The sequence below is a fragment of the Oncorhynchus kisutch genome, linkage group LG21 (genome assembly GCF_002021735.2).
Source record: "Oncorhynchus kisutch isolate 150728-3 linkage group LG21, Okis_V2, whole genome shotgun sequence".
In the NCBI taxonomy this organism is placed as follows: Eukaryota; Metazoa; Chordata; class Actinopteri; order Salmoniformes; family Salmonidae; genus Oncorhynchus; species Oncorhynchus kisutch.
Window position 1 is genome coordinate 25,502,749 of NC_034194.2, and position 15,765 is coordinate 25,518,513.

General features: G+C 43.0%; 2 protein-coding genes across 5 annotated transcripts in view; both read left to right on the plus strand.

Annotated features, from left to right (window-relative positions):
* Positions 1-6,471, plus strand: part of LOC109866113 (metabotropic glutamate receptor 1) — a 41,795-nt gene extending 35,324 nt beyond the window's left edge. For 2 of the 4 annotated variants that reach the window (XM_031800875.1, XM_020454652.2), the window contains 2 exons: positions 1,562-2,492; positions 3,779-6,471. In XM_031800875.1, the coding sequence (XP_031656735.1) occupies positions 1,562-2,492; positions 3,779-4,604 (1,757 nt within the window). In that variant the 3' untranslated portion in view covers positions 4,605-6,471. The remainder of the gene's footprint in view (positions 1-1,561; positions 2,493-3,778) is intronic. The other 2 variants (XM_020454654.2, XM_031800876.1) reach the window with 1 other exon arrangement.
* Positions 6,472-7,522: 1,051 nt separating this feature from the next.
* Positions 7,523-15,765, plus strand: part of LOC109866594 (ras-related protein Rab-32) — a 36,072-nt gene continuing 27,829 nt past the window's right edge. Inside the window, exon 1 of the mRNA XM_020455342.2 lies at positions 7,523-7,941. Within this exon, the coding sequence (XP_020310931.1) occupies positions 7,728-7,941 (214 nt within the window). The 5' untranslated portion in view covers positions 7,523-7,727. The remainder of the gene's footprint in view (positions 7,942-15,765) is intronic.

Consider the following 15,765-nt stretch of genomic DNA (forward strand, 5'->3'; position numbering starts at 1 on the left):
GGCCAGGGGCTCCAGAAACAACAAAACAATAGCAGAGGTGAGATGGGATCACCTTGTCTGCTACTTCCAGTTTTTCTGAACGGAACAGAGCAGGTATTGCCCGTTATTACTATGGCTGAGGGATTGGCATATATTATTTTAATCATATTAATTAAATTGGAGACGGGGGAGAAGTCCCATAGGTTCCAAAACCAACCAAAGATATGAACATTCTAGTCTATCAACAGCTTTTTCTGCATCGAGAGATACAACTGCCCAAGAAGCGTTGGTTTCTGATGAAGGATATAACATATGTAATAGACAACGGAGTTTCTGAGAACAATAGCTTTTTAACAATTTGGGTTAGTAAGTTTCGAGAAGGCACGACAGAATTTTTGAAAATATTGTAATATTTGATTTCTATACTCTTATCACCTAAAGACATCACTCTCTCCGTCATGTGCTCTGCCTTCCCCAACTCCTTTCATCTCACCTCCTGCTCTCTTACCTGCTGTCTATCAGTCTGTCTGTCTCATCTTCCCCTCCCTCTTGCCTTCTCTTCTCAGCTCTCTCTCTCTCCGCTGTCTTCCCCCTTCCCCTCGGTGCCTTCTCCCTGACTTAGGAGTTGTTTTGTCAGCGATTCGAACTGAGGGGAGCTCTCTTCTCTCACAGCTGCTAGGTGAAAAATCCCATTAGCTATTTTAGAGGACACGGATAGATTTCCAACAGTTTGTCATCTGAGATGAAATTGCTCCCTTTCCTGTGTGTTCCTAAGCATGTCTGGGGAATACTAATAGGGAATATCATTCCCACATCCGAATGGAAAAGTGGAAAGGTGGATATTTTTGTATGACTAGTTGTTTTGGTTCCCATAGCTCTGTCATTCTTGGTTACTGGGGAAACCCACGTTTAGAGAAGGGAAGGTGTTGTGAACTTGAGGAGGGAGTGAATCTTTTATAAGTTGTATTGGAATTATTCAAAGGTCTTCTTAAAGCTTTGACAGGATTGTGTAGGGAAGAGAAATATGGGATTTGAAGATTTTTGAGAGAGAGGATGATGATAAGTGCATTTCAGATTTGCCTCCCTTTTCCATTGGCGGTGTGCGAGCCTAATTAACTAAGCTTGGAGGCCAGAAATGTTAAAGTGCTTGTGTTTTGGCTTTGAGGACTAAATTATGCTGGTTGTGGTGGCATAGATGTAGGCAGGCCTAGCCTGTGGTGGCGCTGTAATGCTATTAGCTAGGAGCACTGTAATACAGGGGTTTTAAGCTGAGTCTGGGGACGTCACATTCCTCCCATTAAGCCCTTGCGACTCTCAGTGTGTGTCAGATGACAAATCACCACCAATGAGGCATGATGGACAGCCCCACACACACACACACACACACACACACAATTTATGCTGCAGCATAAGCATGGGAGTAAAATCGGACAGATTTGGAGCGTATGTGTGTGTTCTTGAGTAATTCTTTAGTCTACCCATGTTCCCCTCTTTTCCATTTACAGAGCTTCCTATTTATTTTCCACAATTTACACGCTTCAATGATTAGATAAACAACTCTCCTTTCCTCTGTCATCTGCAGGTTGTGTGCCCCTGCCTCTGAATTACCTGGACTGGTCAGACGTGGAATCCATCGTGGCAGTGTGTTTGTCCTGCGTGGGCATCCTGGTCACCCTCTGGGTCATCTTAATCTTTGTGGTGTACCGCGACACGCCCGTGGTCAAGTCGTCCAGTCGTGAGCTGTGCTACATCATCCTGGTGGGCGTCTTACTGGGCTACATCTGCCCATTCACCCTGATCGCCTATCCCACTGTGGCATCCTGCTACCTGCAGCGCCTCCTAGTCGGCCTCTCAGCCGCAATGTGCTACTCTGCCCTGGTCACCAAAACCAACCGCATCGCCCGCATCCTGGCCGGCAGCAAGAAGAAGATCTGCACCAAGAAGCCCCGCTTCATGTCGGCCTGGGCCCAGGTATTCATCTCCTTCTTCCTCATCAGCCTGCAACTCATCCTGGAGATAACCCTGATCATCCTGGAGCCTCCCATGCCCGTCAAGTACTACCCCAGTATCCGTGAGGTCTACCTCATCTGCAACACCAGCACGGTGGGCATGGTGGCCCCGCTGGGCTACAACGGCCTGCTCATCATGAGCTGTACCTACTACGCCTTCAAGACGCGCAACGTCCCGGCCAACTTCAACGAGGCCAAGTACATCGCCTTCACCATGTACACCACCTGTATCATCTGGCTGGCCTTCGTTCCCATCTACTTCGGCTCCAACTACAAGATCATCACCACGTCCTTCTCCGTGAGCCTGAGCGTCACCGTGGCGCTGGGGTGCATGTTCTCGCCCAAAATGTATATCATCATCGCCAAGCCAGAGAGGAACGTGAGGAGCGCCTTCACCACGTCCGATGTAGTCAGGATGCATGTGGGAGACGGCCAGGCGGCTCAGCAGAGCAAGAGCATTCTCAACATGTTCCGTAGGAAGAAGAACAGCAACGGAAGCACCAAGTGAGTAACCTTCAGTGACGTTCAGAACTCAGGGCCTAAAGAGGAGGGCATATAGAAGGAGAGAATAGGGCCTGCACACGTATTTGGATCCAAAAGGTGTCTTGTGACTACAATTAACAATTTTTTGTAGACCCTACTCTTTCATTCTACAGTTTTCTGCCCAAATATAATGACATATAATGTGTGGTAGATTAGCCGATTAAAAACAAAATGTGCTAGATATTAACATATGTAATCTTTAGGTAATATATGTTGATTTAACTCAGAACTGGGCGTATCTTCAAAGCTAGTCCGATTGGAAGATTAGCACTAAATAATGGGAGCGTATACTATGTATGATGATTCAAGAATAGATTGTATAGATTTAAAGTGGATTCCTAATAGGCGTTCCACAAAGACACTGACAGTAAGGATTGAGACGGAAGATGAGAGAATGTTGTCTTTGAGTGTTGTTTCTCACCATTGCTCTAATATGCTCCTCTCAAACTCTTCCAACGGACAGAGGTTGACTCTGACAGGCTAATTTTTAGACACAGGGCATGGTAAACTCCTATTCTTGAGGGCTGCAGTGTCTTCGGAAAATAAGGGCTCAGTGGTTAGTAGGAGGGTCTACTAATCTTTCTTTATAGCTCCAGACTGGTTGGTGATTACAAGGTATGAATGACAGCCAGTAGACACTGCAGCCTTCAAGGGAAGAAGATGTGCACACCCCTGGTTTAGGTGCTTTTGGTGTATCCTGAATTGCCCTCACATTTATCCCAGTGTCGAAAGCATGAATGCCTCTCTGTCTCCCTCACTAATCACATAAGAGAGACAAATCTAACCTAGCCGGCTAAGCACAGCACTAAAACCTTGTGTCATTACTTTGTGTCAGACAGTACAGGCACCACATTTTGCAAGTGCATGTTGCCCATCTCAGCTTGATAAGCACTTACTGTAGATAGACAGGTCTACATTTGGTGGACGGCTCAAAATGCTTTGAATTCAGCCATCTAGGGTTCATAATTCTGTTCAAACAGAACATTATGAAATGATGAATCACTAAGTATTTAGTTAAGTGCGCAGAATGATTATTAAAAGCATTGGCTCTTAGAATAAATGAATGACCCACAGCATTGTTGCCTCTTAATGTCGTTAAAATGTCTTTAAAGTATTTTAACATGCATAGAGAAATGTTGAAATGCTGCTGTTATGTTCTATTGTGCTATGTTGTTTTTTGTTGCTGTTGTCTAACCCTTCCCCCTGGTTGTCTCTGTTAGTAACTGCAGTCTTTATCTCGTTCATAGTTCTAATGGCAAGTCTGTGTCATGGTCTGAACCAGGTGCAAGACACCCTCAGAGGGGGGGGAATGTGTGGCACAGACTGTCTGTGCATGTGAGGAAACAGGAAGCCGGCTCGAATCAGACGGCGGTCATCAGGCCCCTAACTAACGCCACCGTCGACCCCCACAGCTGCGACCCCCACCACCATGGCCCTGGCACAGACCCCCACCTCCCCCACCCCGGCACCAAGGCTCTGTACAACCTGGCAGAGGAGGAGGACGAGGGGGGGGAAGCACGCCCTCTCTGGACTCCCTCCCACTCCCACTCTGGAATGCTCCACGGGCAGGACTCGGAGGAGCCACCCTCTTATTCTCACTTAACGGACTGTACCACTGAGCATTTGCAGGGGGCGATGGTGGACACGCACAGCTCCAATGTCCCTGGATTTAATGACACAATGGGTGCCTCCGGCATTCAGGCCAGCTCCACCAACCAACCCCAAAGCTTCACCTTCTCCCAGCTTTCCCATCCCCTGCAAGGGGGTGCTTCTTTTGGAGAGGAGGACCTCATCTCCTCCCTGGAGGGGGCTGAGGGGGAGGCACTGGACCTCCTACACAGCTACACAGAGGAGGAGGAAGAGGACGATGAGAAGGAGGAGCTGGCTCAGAGTAAGCTGACTCTGGAAGACTCCTTGGCTTTGACTCCCCCCTCCCCCTTCAGGGACTCAGTGTGTTCTGCCGGGTCGGTTCCCGGCTCCCCTGTCTCTGAGTCGGTCTTCTGCAGCCCCCCGAGCTCTGCTTATTCCTCCGTCATCCTCCAGGACTTCAGACAGAGCTCCTCGACACTGTGAGAGCTACCAGGCACTGACACACACACACACACACACCGACACACCATGTTACTAAGAGGTAACATCAACAATTGTATTATTTATTTATTTATACATTTCTCCATTTGCTTTGTCATTCGCTTGCTTGGATTATACAATACTTTTTACATCAAGGGGGAGTCTAAGTGAGAGAAATAAATAAATAAATGGAATAGTAGCAATCATGTTTCTGAAGGGCTGTGAGTTCCCACCAGCCTGTCAGCAAACTTTGAGACTGGGAACAGTGCCCAAACTACCTGGTTCTTGAGCCAAATGGATTGGCAATCACAATGATGGCTGCAGCTATATGGTTTGGTTTTGCTATTGTTGTGCATTTAACATATCCTATGAGACAAATGGAGGGAAGCCCTATTGCTGTGTATAAGGTGCTTGAGACTTCTATGATTTCAGTGAGATACAGGGACAAAGCTGGCTAAAGACTACAGATCACAGAATGCACTGCCTGTTTGGTCCAATACTGTACCTGTGCAGTTTATAATATTATGTGTAGCAGACGCAGCTGTTTCAAGACCCTTTGCCTTTTTTCATAGACTTAGTCGTCAATAAGAAGCATTCACCTCAGCTTACCAGTACTTTTACTACTGACCTCATTGCAGCTCAAACATTTGCTCTCTGATAGGAAATAAACTTTCTTTATGAACAGCAGGATATGCTACAGTATATTATATAAGACTGATGTTTTCATGCAGTATTATGTGTCTCTGACATTGCATACAAGGCCCCAAGGTACTGTAACATAGTATACTTGAATTGGAGATTGAGTATTTGCGCTGTGAGATACTTTGCAACATGTTTTGTTATTGTGCCATTGAAAGTAGGTTTCCAGTTCTCTGCATTCATGTTTACTGTATTGCTCTTTGATCGCACTTTGCAGAGACTGGTGATAAGGCATCTTCAGGAGATTCTGAGATTGTGTACAGTATTCTACATTATATGGTGGGTTTGATTGTAGGCGACAGTAATGTTATGATATAGGTTTAAACATATTCTATGAAATCCTGTGACATGTTTGGTTCACACAGAATGCTATGAAGATGTGGTTCTGTTTTCCATACTGTGTAGGGTGTCCACCCACATTGCCCAGCGTGTTTGAAAACATGTTTTGGTGATGAAATTTCACTTCCTTATGTTATACAATACATTTTTACCAAGAGAAATATTATTCTTCATGTTCTGAATCATTCAGTCTCTAACATATCATTAACATTATTACCAAAAAGACGGATTTCTTAACCTAATACATTCGATAATAAGCACAGAGCTCCGTTGACATACAGTAGCGTTGCAAGTTTCTCCTAACAACTTTTGAGGATTTAACATTTTGTGGTCGTCGTCTCCAAAGTTGTTTCCGCGGGTCGAAAAACCCAAAATATGCATGACGAGCTGAATTAAAGGTAAAGGGCTTTGAAAATAAAAAGCTTGGTATACGCTCTGTGCTTCATTGACATTTCACAGAGATAAGCATGTTTTGGTGACAAATCTTTAAAAATGACAGGAATTTTGAATTAATATGAAAAGCGTATACTAAAATATGAAAATACTACAAGACACGTCTCAAAATCAATATCTCATCTATATTTGTATAAGGCCCTGCGAATTCGGGAAGAAAAATGACGAGTTCAACAGGAAAGTGAACCTGTCAGGTAACCATAGCCTTAATTCTTGCACATAATCCAGCCTATCTGACACAATGTACATTTCCTGATTTTTGTACCACTTTTTTTTCTAGCCTCCATTGATTTAGTCACCCTAATTCTGTGGGTAAATACTCCAATAACATTTGAATGGATTATGATAGAGATATGAGGGTTGGACCATTAGGTTTCTTTGAGGATTATCTACACAATTAACATATTTTACCCAAAGGTCAAAAGATGTGTTTCTGATTGGACACCCTATACTGTGTGTGTGATGATATATCTTTTTTTCTGAGGTCGCAGTGTCATTGTAATGGGAATCTACTTGTGTATGTTTTCAAAGTTTGTAATACTGTTGAGCCATCTCTCATTTTTTCACACGGATGGTATGTTTGTAATATCATTAAATGTTTATATATTTAGAATGTGAAACTATTTATACATTTTAAAACTTGTCTTACAGATGCTTGTGGAAGAGCTGTGTGTTGACATTGATTTTGCGTAACTTTTCAGATAAACTTTACAAGTCAACTGTATCCACTTGGAAATATTAAGATGTAAAGCTTACCAATGGGTAGTTAGTTGCTTCTTGTGGTAAGATTATACACGCTTCAATCTCGCTTAGATCTTGTACTATAAAATTGCAGTTGGTTTACTTGATCATAAGTTTATTAGTGCTTTTTCTGTAAGAATGCACATCCAAAGTATATAAACATGAATATACAGTATGTATAGTACTATAGTATTGTAATTGTTATTACAAAATGTTCTATTTAGTCTATTAGTGTAAGTTGATTGAAGATTTTAACATTTCTTAAATGTAAAGTAACAGAAAGATCACGTTTTACACAGTCTCAGCTTGAATGAGATAGGCCTACATGTTTTTGGCAAGGTTGAACAATGCTGTAAAATAAACATATTTTATAGTAAGATGACTGTTGATTGCATGATTTCATTATGCTTTAATTTGGGTTAATCTGCATTTTTTCACCAGTTAAATGGCAGTCCCGATAAACTTTACAATGCATTTGGTCCAAATAGGTCCCTACTATTTGTTTGGACGTTTTGATTACAGGTCAAATTTGCATGAATAGAAAACATCATATATGAGGAGCAAAAAGTGCGTTTCAGGAATTAGCATGAGCAGAACCGCTCAACAAAAACAAAGTGCAAGTGTGTCTCTCTGTCAGACTCACCCCTGGTTACCATGTAAACACTGGAGTAGAGAAAAAAAGTTGAACCGAAAATAAACATTTCCGGGTCCTATGACTTATCAGGTGGTTTTGAGCAACGAGGAGGAGGGAAGTAGAGCGCTTTCTATTGTAGTTACCATATTTCCAAACAACACAGAAACAGAGAGGACAGATTCATTTGTCCTCATCTAGTGAGAAAAAAAGGAAGTTGTTGAGTTTGAGAAAGTTGTCAGTGTCACTCAGAGTTTTACACCATGGCAGGCGGCTCGGTATCGGAGTGTAAGGAATACTTATTCAAAGTCCTAGTCATCGGGGAGTTAGGTGTGGGGAAAACCAGCATCATCAAACGATATGTCCACCAGCTATTCTCCCAACACTACAGAGCGACTATTGGGGTAGATTTTGCACTCAAAGTGATCAACTGGGACAGCAAAACGTTGGTGCGGTTACAACTATGGGATATCGCAGGTAGGACATGGATGCACATTTTCATTAATCAATATTTTTGAGATTATGTTACAAAAAATTGAGAATGAAATGTTATGCACTGAAAAGTGATTGAGTGCAGTGACTGCGCACTTCTAAAGGGGACGTTTTGGAAATCACAGGCGCTCGTGAAATCACGATGTTCGCACAATCGCAATACGTTTTTTTTTTCTCCACTTTTTACCCATGTACGTAGGAGAACATTCAGATTGAATTTAAAATTCCTGTATAGACTAGTCTGTTTTGTTTCCCCCGTGGTATGATGATCAGGTTAGCGCATATAATTGCCAACGGAATGTAGGTCATGGGCTGGTCGCCTGAGTGCCCACCCAGCACGGAGAGAGGAATCCAACCTTTGCCAATTGGCATCATATTTCTACAGGTTGAGTAAGTTTCAGTTGGCCCAGTCCACATACAGAGTGAGAGAGAGACTTAAGAATAGCCTACAATCTAGTCTGTGGGGTGTTTTCCAAACTCAGTCATGCATGCCAGCACATTTTCTCTGTTCTCTTTCCAGTCTCTCTAACCCTCCATTCTTCTTTTGTCAACCTTATGACAACCCATTTTGGAAACCTCATGACAAGTCCTCCATTCAGGATCTCAAAATTAAGATTCTAAAATTAGATTGGGAGGCAGATTTCCACAGGCCACTTGAAACTGTTTACACTGTGTTTAAAAAGATCCTCATCACACGTTTGAGTTGTGACTCTGCAAACATTTACAATGGGTTTTGGTTCTATGACCTCAAGGCACTTCACTGCCATATGAGGCCTTACCTCTAGTGGGGGACATTCGGTCAGGGATTCATGGGACGAAATCATCATCCATCATCACAATAAATCAATTAGTTTGACTTAAAGGCCAACCTCAGCCTTCTACCATGACCAATACACAGCTCACATGATCCTATATGTAATTATATTTCTTCTCACATATTCCCCCCCCCCCCCCCCACGCCCAGACACAGTCTCTTCCGAACTGACGGTAATGCAATCTGCCAACAGGACTCTCAATGAATGGATACGCTTAGTATTGGCTTCCACTATGCGTCACATGCGAGTCCTTTATTAGGCCAGGCAGGAATACAGGCAGCCATATGGGCACAGCTGACTCTGTTATACACCTGGCAGCTGAGAGAGAGGCTACAAGTTAGTCATTAGCCAGCAGTCACGGTCAGGCCAGGAGTAAAAGCTCTGTGATTCAGTTTTAAAAAGGGGTGTGTGAGAGAGAAAACGGGAGAGCGATCTATTGGTTTTATAGCCAATCATGAGGTTGTGGGATTGGGATCAGGACATGCACTGTAGTCTAACTGTCATGATTTGAATTTGTGAATTACGTTGTGACGAATGTTAAATTTACTATGAATGAGGTTGAATTTGAAACTAGATATAGGACTAGGGAAAACCACTCTGAGGAGACAAGTCTGACTTGTAGGGTGGCAGACTGACATGGACAGAGACAGACCAGAGACACAGTCTACACAATAAAACAGTCTTCAACAGTCTTTAACTGTCTTTGTGATCTCATCACACACTGGCAGCGCTATGAGACAGTTCGTCACGACAACCATCGTCTGTCACTAGCTCTGATAGGTGACACCATTGTCTCCAATCAGATGGCGTCACTCCTCCGTGACGCTGGTCCCTCAACTGATCTGTCTTCTAAGACTTTGAACTGACATTCAAATATTGAGCATCCACCATTAAAAAATTGCAAACATCGTTCCACATTTTTGATATCACTGCTCTCATATGAAATAGGCAGAATAACTATCTTGCTAAATTGTGATTTAATAGTTTGCAATTGTGAGAAAATAAAAACTAACCAGTGGCTATCTCCTGCACAGATTCTGTGCAGGGACGTTGGTCGCCAGTGCAGTGGCTTGGTCAGCTGTGTAGCTAACTGTTGTAGCTAGCTTACTGATATAGATAGCTAGGTAGCTCTTCCATCACTGACATAAAAAGCTTGCTTAGCCTGTTTAAATTACCCTGAAGTTGTAGACGTGCAGCTCATGCACAATTAAGAAACACTGTCAGTTATCAGAAATCAGTCCGTAGATCAGCATGTTTCTCTGCGATCATATTGTTGGGTCAGCTTAGCACAGCTGCTGACTCGGGAGGCTACTGTAATGTCTCGTAGCAGAAGATAATCTGCTTCATGAAAACCAATACTAATGTAAGCATTAGCACTACTAGCTACAGTAGCTTGCTAGCTAGCTTTTGTTGGAAGATTCAACATTGTGTGTGCAGCACTAAGTAGGTAGCTAGTTGGTCAGCAGCAGCATTTCACTTAAAGAGGATTTCAGTGACTGGCTCAGCTGTTAGACATGTTTATGCTAGCTTCCGTGCCCATAGTCAAACTTCAGAAATACTGCTATTTGAAGTACAATAATCCTTAGCTAGATGTAAAATGGGGTGACACTTTCTCACCCCAAAAAAAACCTTTTTATTGTTTTAGCATTGAATTAATCTAACCGTTTTGAGGCAGAAATGGGGTTCAGCAGACGATGTCACCTAGGCAATATTTTTGAACGTTATGGCAGCCCATTGTCGCCAGACTACTTTTGCCTATCCCATTACCCTTTGCGAGATACGAGACAGCACATCTATTCTGCCTGCACTATCTGATGTAAGACAATGAGGTGACACAGAGAGAGTAGGACAGGGTGCAAATACCCACCGGGCATGGGTGTTAGCTCATACCAGGAAAGGCTGCCTCTCACAGCTTGAAAGGAGCTTTGCGGGCAAAACACACACACTTCCTCATTCATATTTACTGATTGTATCATTGTGAGAGACAAGCTGTGAGAGAACACACTCGCACCCACACAGATATCACATCGGATGAGCTCTGAGGGGCATCACACACACATACACAATTATATACATTATACACACCCTCCCACACACAGACATATATACACCAAGGCCTACTCTGGAGACATTGAGGATGACAATGAGTCAGAGAAGAGAAGGAATTATTTAACTAGGCAAGTCAGTTAAGAACAAATTCTTATTTACAATGACGGCCTAGGAACAGTGGGTTAACTGTCATTAAGAACAGTCGTTAAGCCTTTTAATTGTGCAGAAAAAAGGGGTGGGCTTGTCCTCAGGGCAACGATAAGGACCAACCAACGTCAAACCAACATCGTCTTTACTCTCCCATAATGATTACAATCTGGGATGGAATGATGGTAATCAGGGCCGAGTGGAAGATGGATGTACGTTGGAAGTCAGCATGAAGCCAGGGCCTTGCCCGCCCCTGTGGCCCAGAATAGCTGCCCCTTCTCTGGGCTTGTCTGATCTTGGGGACAGTATAATTACAACCATGAGGTGATGGTGAAGTAAATAAGCCAGCACCTTGTGCCAAGGATTTAGACATCCTGAGAGAAGGGCACCTCACTGGTTCACTGGGAGGGGAGGTGAGGAAGGAAAAGCAGAATGGGTGAAAGGGAGGGAGGGGCAATTGTCCAACAAGGGTATTACCATATTACAGTATGGGATTATGTGGCAATGGTCATAGTCTTAAAGACTGTAGAGAGTAACGCTTAGGTTTGCATGCTCCATAGTGCAATGTGACTGTGAGTCATGTGGTTTAGTTATGGTCTTTGTTTTACAGCTTCTCCTATGCAACTCACTCTGCATGTTGCAACTTCCTATTGGCCCTAGCTGTCTCGTAATAACCACCATATGTACAGTATCTCTGCCAGAGAAATGTTTGGCTGGCATTTGAATAATTGTGTGGGGGTTGGTTCATAGCCCCGAGCCTCCAAACAACTAGAAAGGGTCTGTAATGGAAAGCAGCCATTTTATGGGCTCCTGACCAACTCTGCTGTTTTGTGTTTTTTTGCGCTAATCAAATTTTTGGGGGACATAATGTTTCCACAATGACCGAAAGAGCTTCTGGACATCAGAACAGCAATCACTAACCTTGATTTGGATGAAGATTTCTACTTCAACGAGTCAGAGGCGCACTTCATACTGCTCACCCAGGACCAGGCCCTAATCCCGTAGACTCAAAAAAGAACAATGCGGTTTAATTGGATAGTCTCGAACGGAGCTCGTCCAGTTTGTTCTCCGGTGATTGTATGTTCGCCAATAGAACTGAGGGTAGAGGCAGTTTATGCACTCACCGTTTCCTCTGCGTGCCCTCTTCTCTTAACAGGACCTGAAGAACTGTAATATACTAGGTTTCTTGGAGTCATGGCTGAACAAGGACATTGATAATAAACATCTAGGTGGTTTTTCTATGCATCGGCAGGACAGAACCTCAGTGTCTGGTAAGCTCAAGGGGAGAGGTGTGTGTCTCTTTGTTAACAGTTGGTGCGCCAGCTCTAATATTAAGGAAGTCTCGAGGTTCTGCTCGTCTGAGTTAGAATACCTCATAATAAGATGTAGACCATATTATTTACCAAAAGTGTTTTAATCTATATTTTTCTTAGCTGTCTATATACCACCACAAACTGATGCTGGCACTAAGACCGCACTCAATGAGCTGTATAGGGCCAGAAGCCAACAAGGAAATGCTCACCCAGAAGCAGAAGCGTTGGTGATGGCCTGGTGATTTCAATGCAGGAAAACTGAAATCCGTTTTACCTCCTTTCTAACAGCATGTCACCTGTGCAACTAGAGATGAAATGAACTAGATAACTTTCAACCACACACAAACGCATACTAAGCTCTTCCTCGCCCTCCATTTGGACAATCTGACTATAACTCTATCCTTCTGATTCCTGCTTACAAGCTAAAACTCAAACAGGAAGTACAGTTGAAGTCGGAAGTTTACATACACCTTAGCCAAATATATTTAAACTCAGTTTTTCACAATTCCTGACGTTTAATCCAAGTAAAAATTCCATGTCTTAGATCAGTTAGGATCACCACTTTATTTTAAGAATGTGAAATGTCAGAATAATAGTGGAGTGATTTATTTCAGCTTTTATTTATTTCATCACATTCCCAGTAGGTCAGAAGTTTACATGCTACCAAATACTAATTGAGTGTATTGGCTTTAAATTGTTTAACTTGGGTCAAATGTTTCGGGTAGCCTTTCACAAGCTTCCCACAATAAGTTGGGTTAATTTTGGCCCATTCCTCCTGACAGAGCTGGTGTAACTGAGTCAGGTTTGTCGGCCTCCTTGCTCGCACACACTTTTTCAGTTCTGCCCACAAATTGTCTTTAGGATTGAGGTCAGGGCTTTGTGATGGCCACTCCAATACCTTGACTTTGTTGTCCTTAAGCCATTTTGCCACAACTTTGGAAGTATGCTTGAGGTCGTTGTCTATTTGGAAGACCCATTTGCGACCAAACTTTAACTTCCTGACTGATGTCTTGAGATGTTGCTTCAATATATAGACACAATTTTCCTCCCTCATGATGCCATCTATTTTGTGAAGTGCACCAGTCCCTCCTGCAGGAAAGCACCCCCACAACATGATGCTGCACCCCCGTGCTTCACGTTTGGGATGGTGTTCTTCAGCTTGAAAGCCTCCCCCTTTTTCCTCCAAACATAAAGTTGGTCATTATGGTCAAACAGTTCTATTTTTGTTTCATCAGACCAGAGGACATTTCTCCAGAAAGTACGATCTTTGTGCCCATGGGCAGTTGCAAACCGGAGTCTGGCTTTTTTATGGCGGGTTTGGAGCAGTGGCATCTTCCTTGCTGAGCGGCCTTTCAGGTTATGTTGATATAGGACTCGTTTTACTATGGATTAAGATACTTTTGTACCTGTTTCCTCCAGCATATTCACAAGGTCCTTTGCTGTTGTTTTGGGATTGATTTGCACATTTCGCACAAAAGTACGTTCATCTCTAGGAGACAGAACGCGTCTCCTTCCTGAGCGGTATGATGGCTGTGTGGTCCCATGGTGTTTATACTTGCGTACTATTGTTTGTACAGATGAACGTGGTACCTTCAGGCATTTGGAAATTGCTCCCAAGGATGAACCAGACTTTTGGTGGTCTACAATTGTCTTTCTGCAGTCTTGGCTGATTTCTTTTGATTTTCCCATGATGTCAAGCAAAGAGGCACTGCGTTTGAAGGTAGGCCTTGAAATACATCCACAGGTTCACCTCCAATTGACTCAAATGATGTCAATTAGCCTATGAGAAGCTTCTGAAGCCATGACATCATTTTCTGGAATTTTCCAAACTGTTTAAAGGCACAGTCAACTTAGTGTATGTAAACTTCTGACCCACTGGAATAGTGATACAGATAATTATATGTAAACAATTGTTGGAAAATGACTTGTGTCATGCACAAAGTAGATGTCCTAACCGATTTGCCAAAACTATAGTTTGTTAAGAAGAAATGTGGAGTGGTTGAAAAACGAGTTTTAATGAGTGTTTGTAAACTTCCGACTTCAACTGTATCTACCTCCAATTACCTAGTACACCTGTATATTGACTCTGTACTGGTACCCAAGTTAACATTACTCGTGTATTTATTATTATGTATTTTACTCCTCTTTCTTTCTCTGCATTGTTGGGAAGGGCCCGTAAGTAAGCTTTTTACTGTTCATTTACACCTGTTGTTTACGAAGCATGTCACAAATAAAATTTGATATGGTTTGGGTGCAACAGACTGGTGAGACTGTCTCTGTTGCCCCTGCAGCATCTGTCTTGGACAGTTTCCATGGTAACCCACTCACAGATAGCATCTCAATGGAGACCGTAGAGCAGGAATCAACTACAATCAGCCACGGGCTTTAAAAATAAAAAAAACATTCTTGATTTGATGGTCGGGGGACCGGAAGGTAATTACAAATAATTTGTAGACTGCAAATTGACCGCAAGAATCCCAAACAAATATAATAGACTTATACAATCATTTCAAACCTTGCTTAAAATTGTATATGATCACGTGTCTCTCTATTATGCATGGGAATACTTAGGAATAGATTTCCTAAATTAAAATTAATTTAAGCTGATTTCCTGGTGTTTGTCTTTTATGTTCAACAGTATATTTTTTTAAATAAATAATTGCCAAGATTCAGCCTATGGACTGCCAGTTGGAGAACCCTGCCGTAGAGGAATCTCAGTCTCCTAGGGCGCAGGCTGATGAATAGATTCACATTCTGTGTTTCCCTCTTTCATGAATACAACTCCCACAAGGACCATGGAGAAGATGTACACACTTTCCATTATGTGTCTGTAGAAAGGAAAGTTGACTTTCCCTCTCTGACTAACACTGCATGACCTAAAGTATGTGGACACCTGCTTGTCGAACATCTCATTCCAAAATCATGGGCAAAAATATGGAGTTGGTTCATCCTTTCCTGCTATAACAGCCTCCACTCCTCTGGGAAGGCTTTCCACTATATGTTGGAACATTGCTGCGGAGACTTTCTTCCATTCAGCCACAAGGGCATTAGCGAGGTTGGTAACTGATGTTGGGGGATTAGGCCTGGCTCGCAGTCGGCGTTCAAATTCATCCCAAAGGTGTTCTACTGGGTTCATACCAAAGGTGTTCAAGTTCTTCCACACCAATCTCAACAAACTATTTCTCAATGGACTTTGCTTTGTGCACGGGGGCGTTGTCATGCTGAAACAGGAAAGGGCCTTTCCAAACTGTTGCCACAAAGTTGGAAGCACAGAATCATCTAGAATGTCACTGTATGCTGTAGCTTAAGATTTCCCATCATTGGAACTAAGGGGCCTAGCCCGAACCATGAAAAACAGCCCCAGACCATTATTCCTCATCCACCAAACTTTACAGTTGGCACAATGCATTTGGGCAGGTAGCGTTTTCCTGGCATCCGCCAAACCTAGATTCGTCCATTGGACTGCCAGATGGTGAAGCGTGATT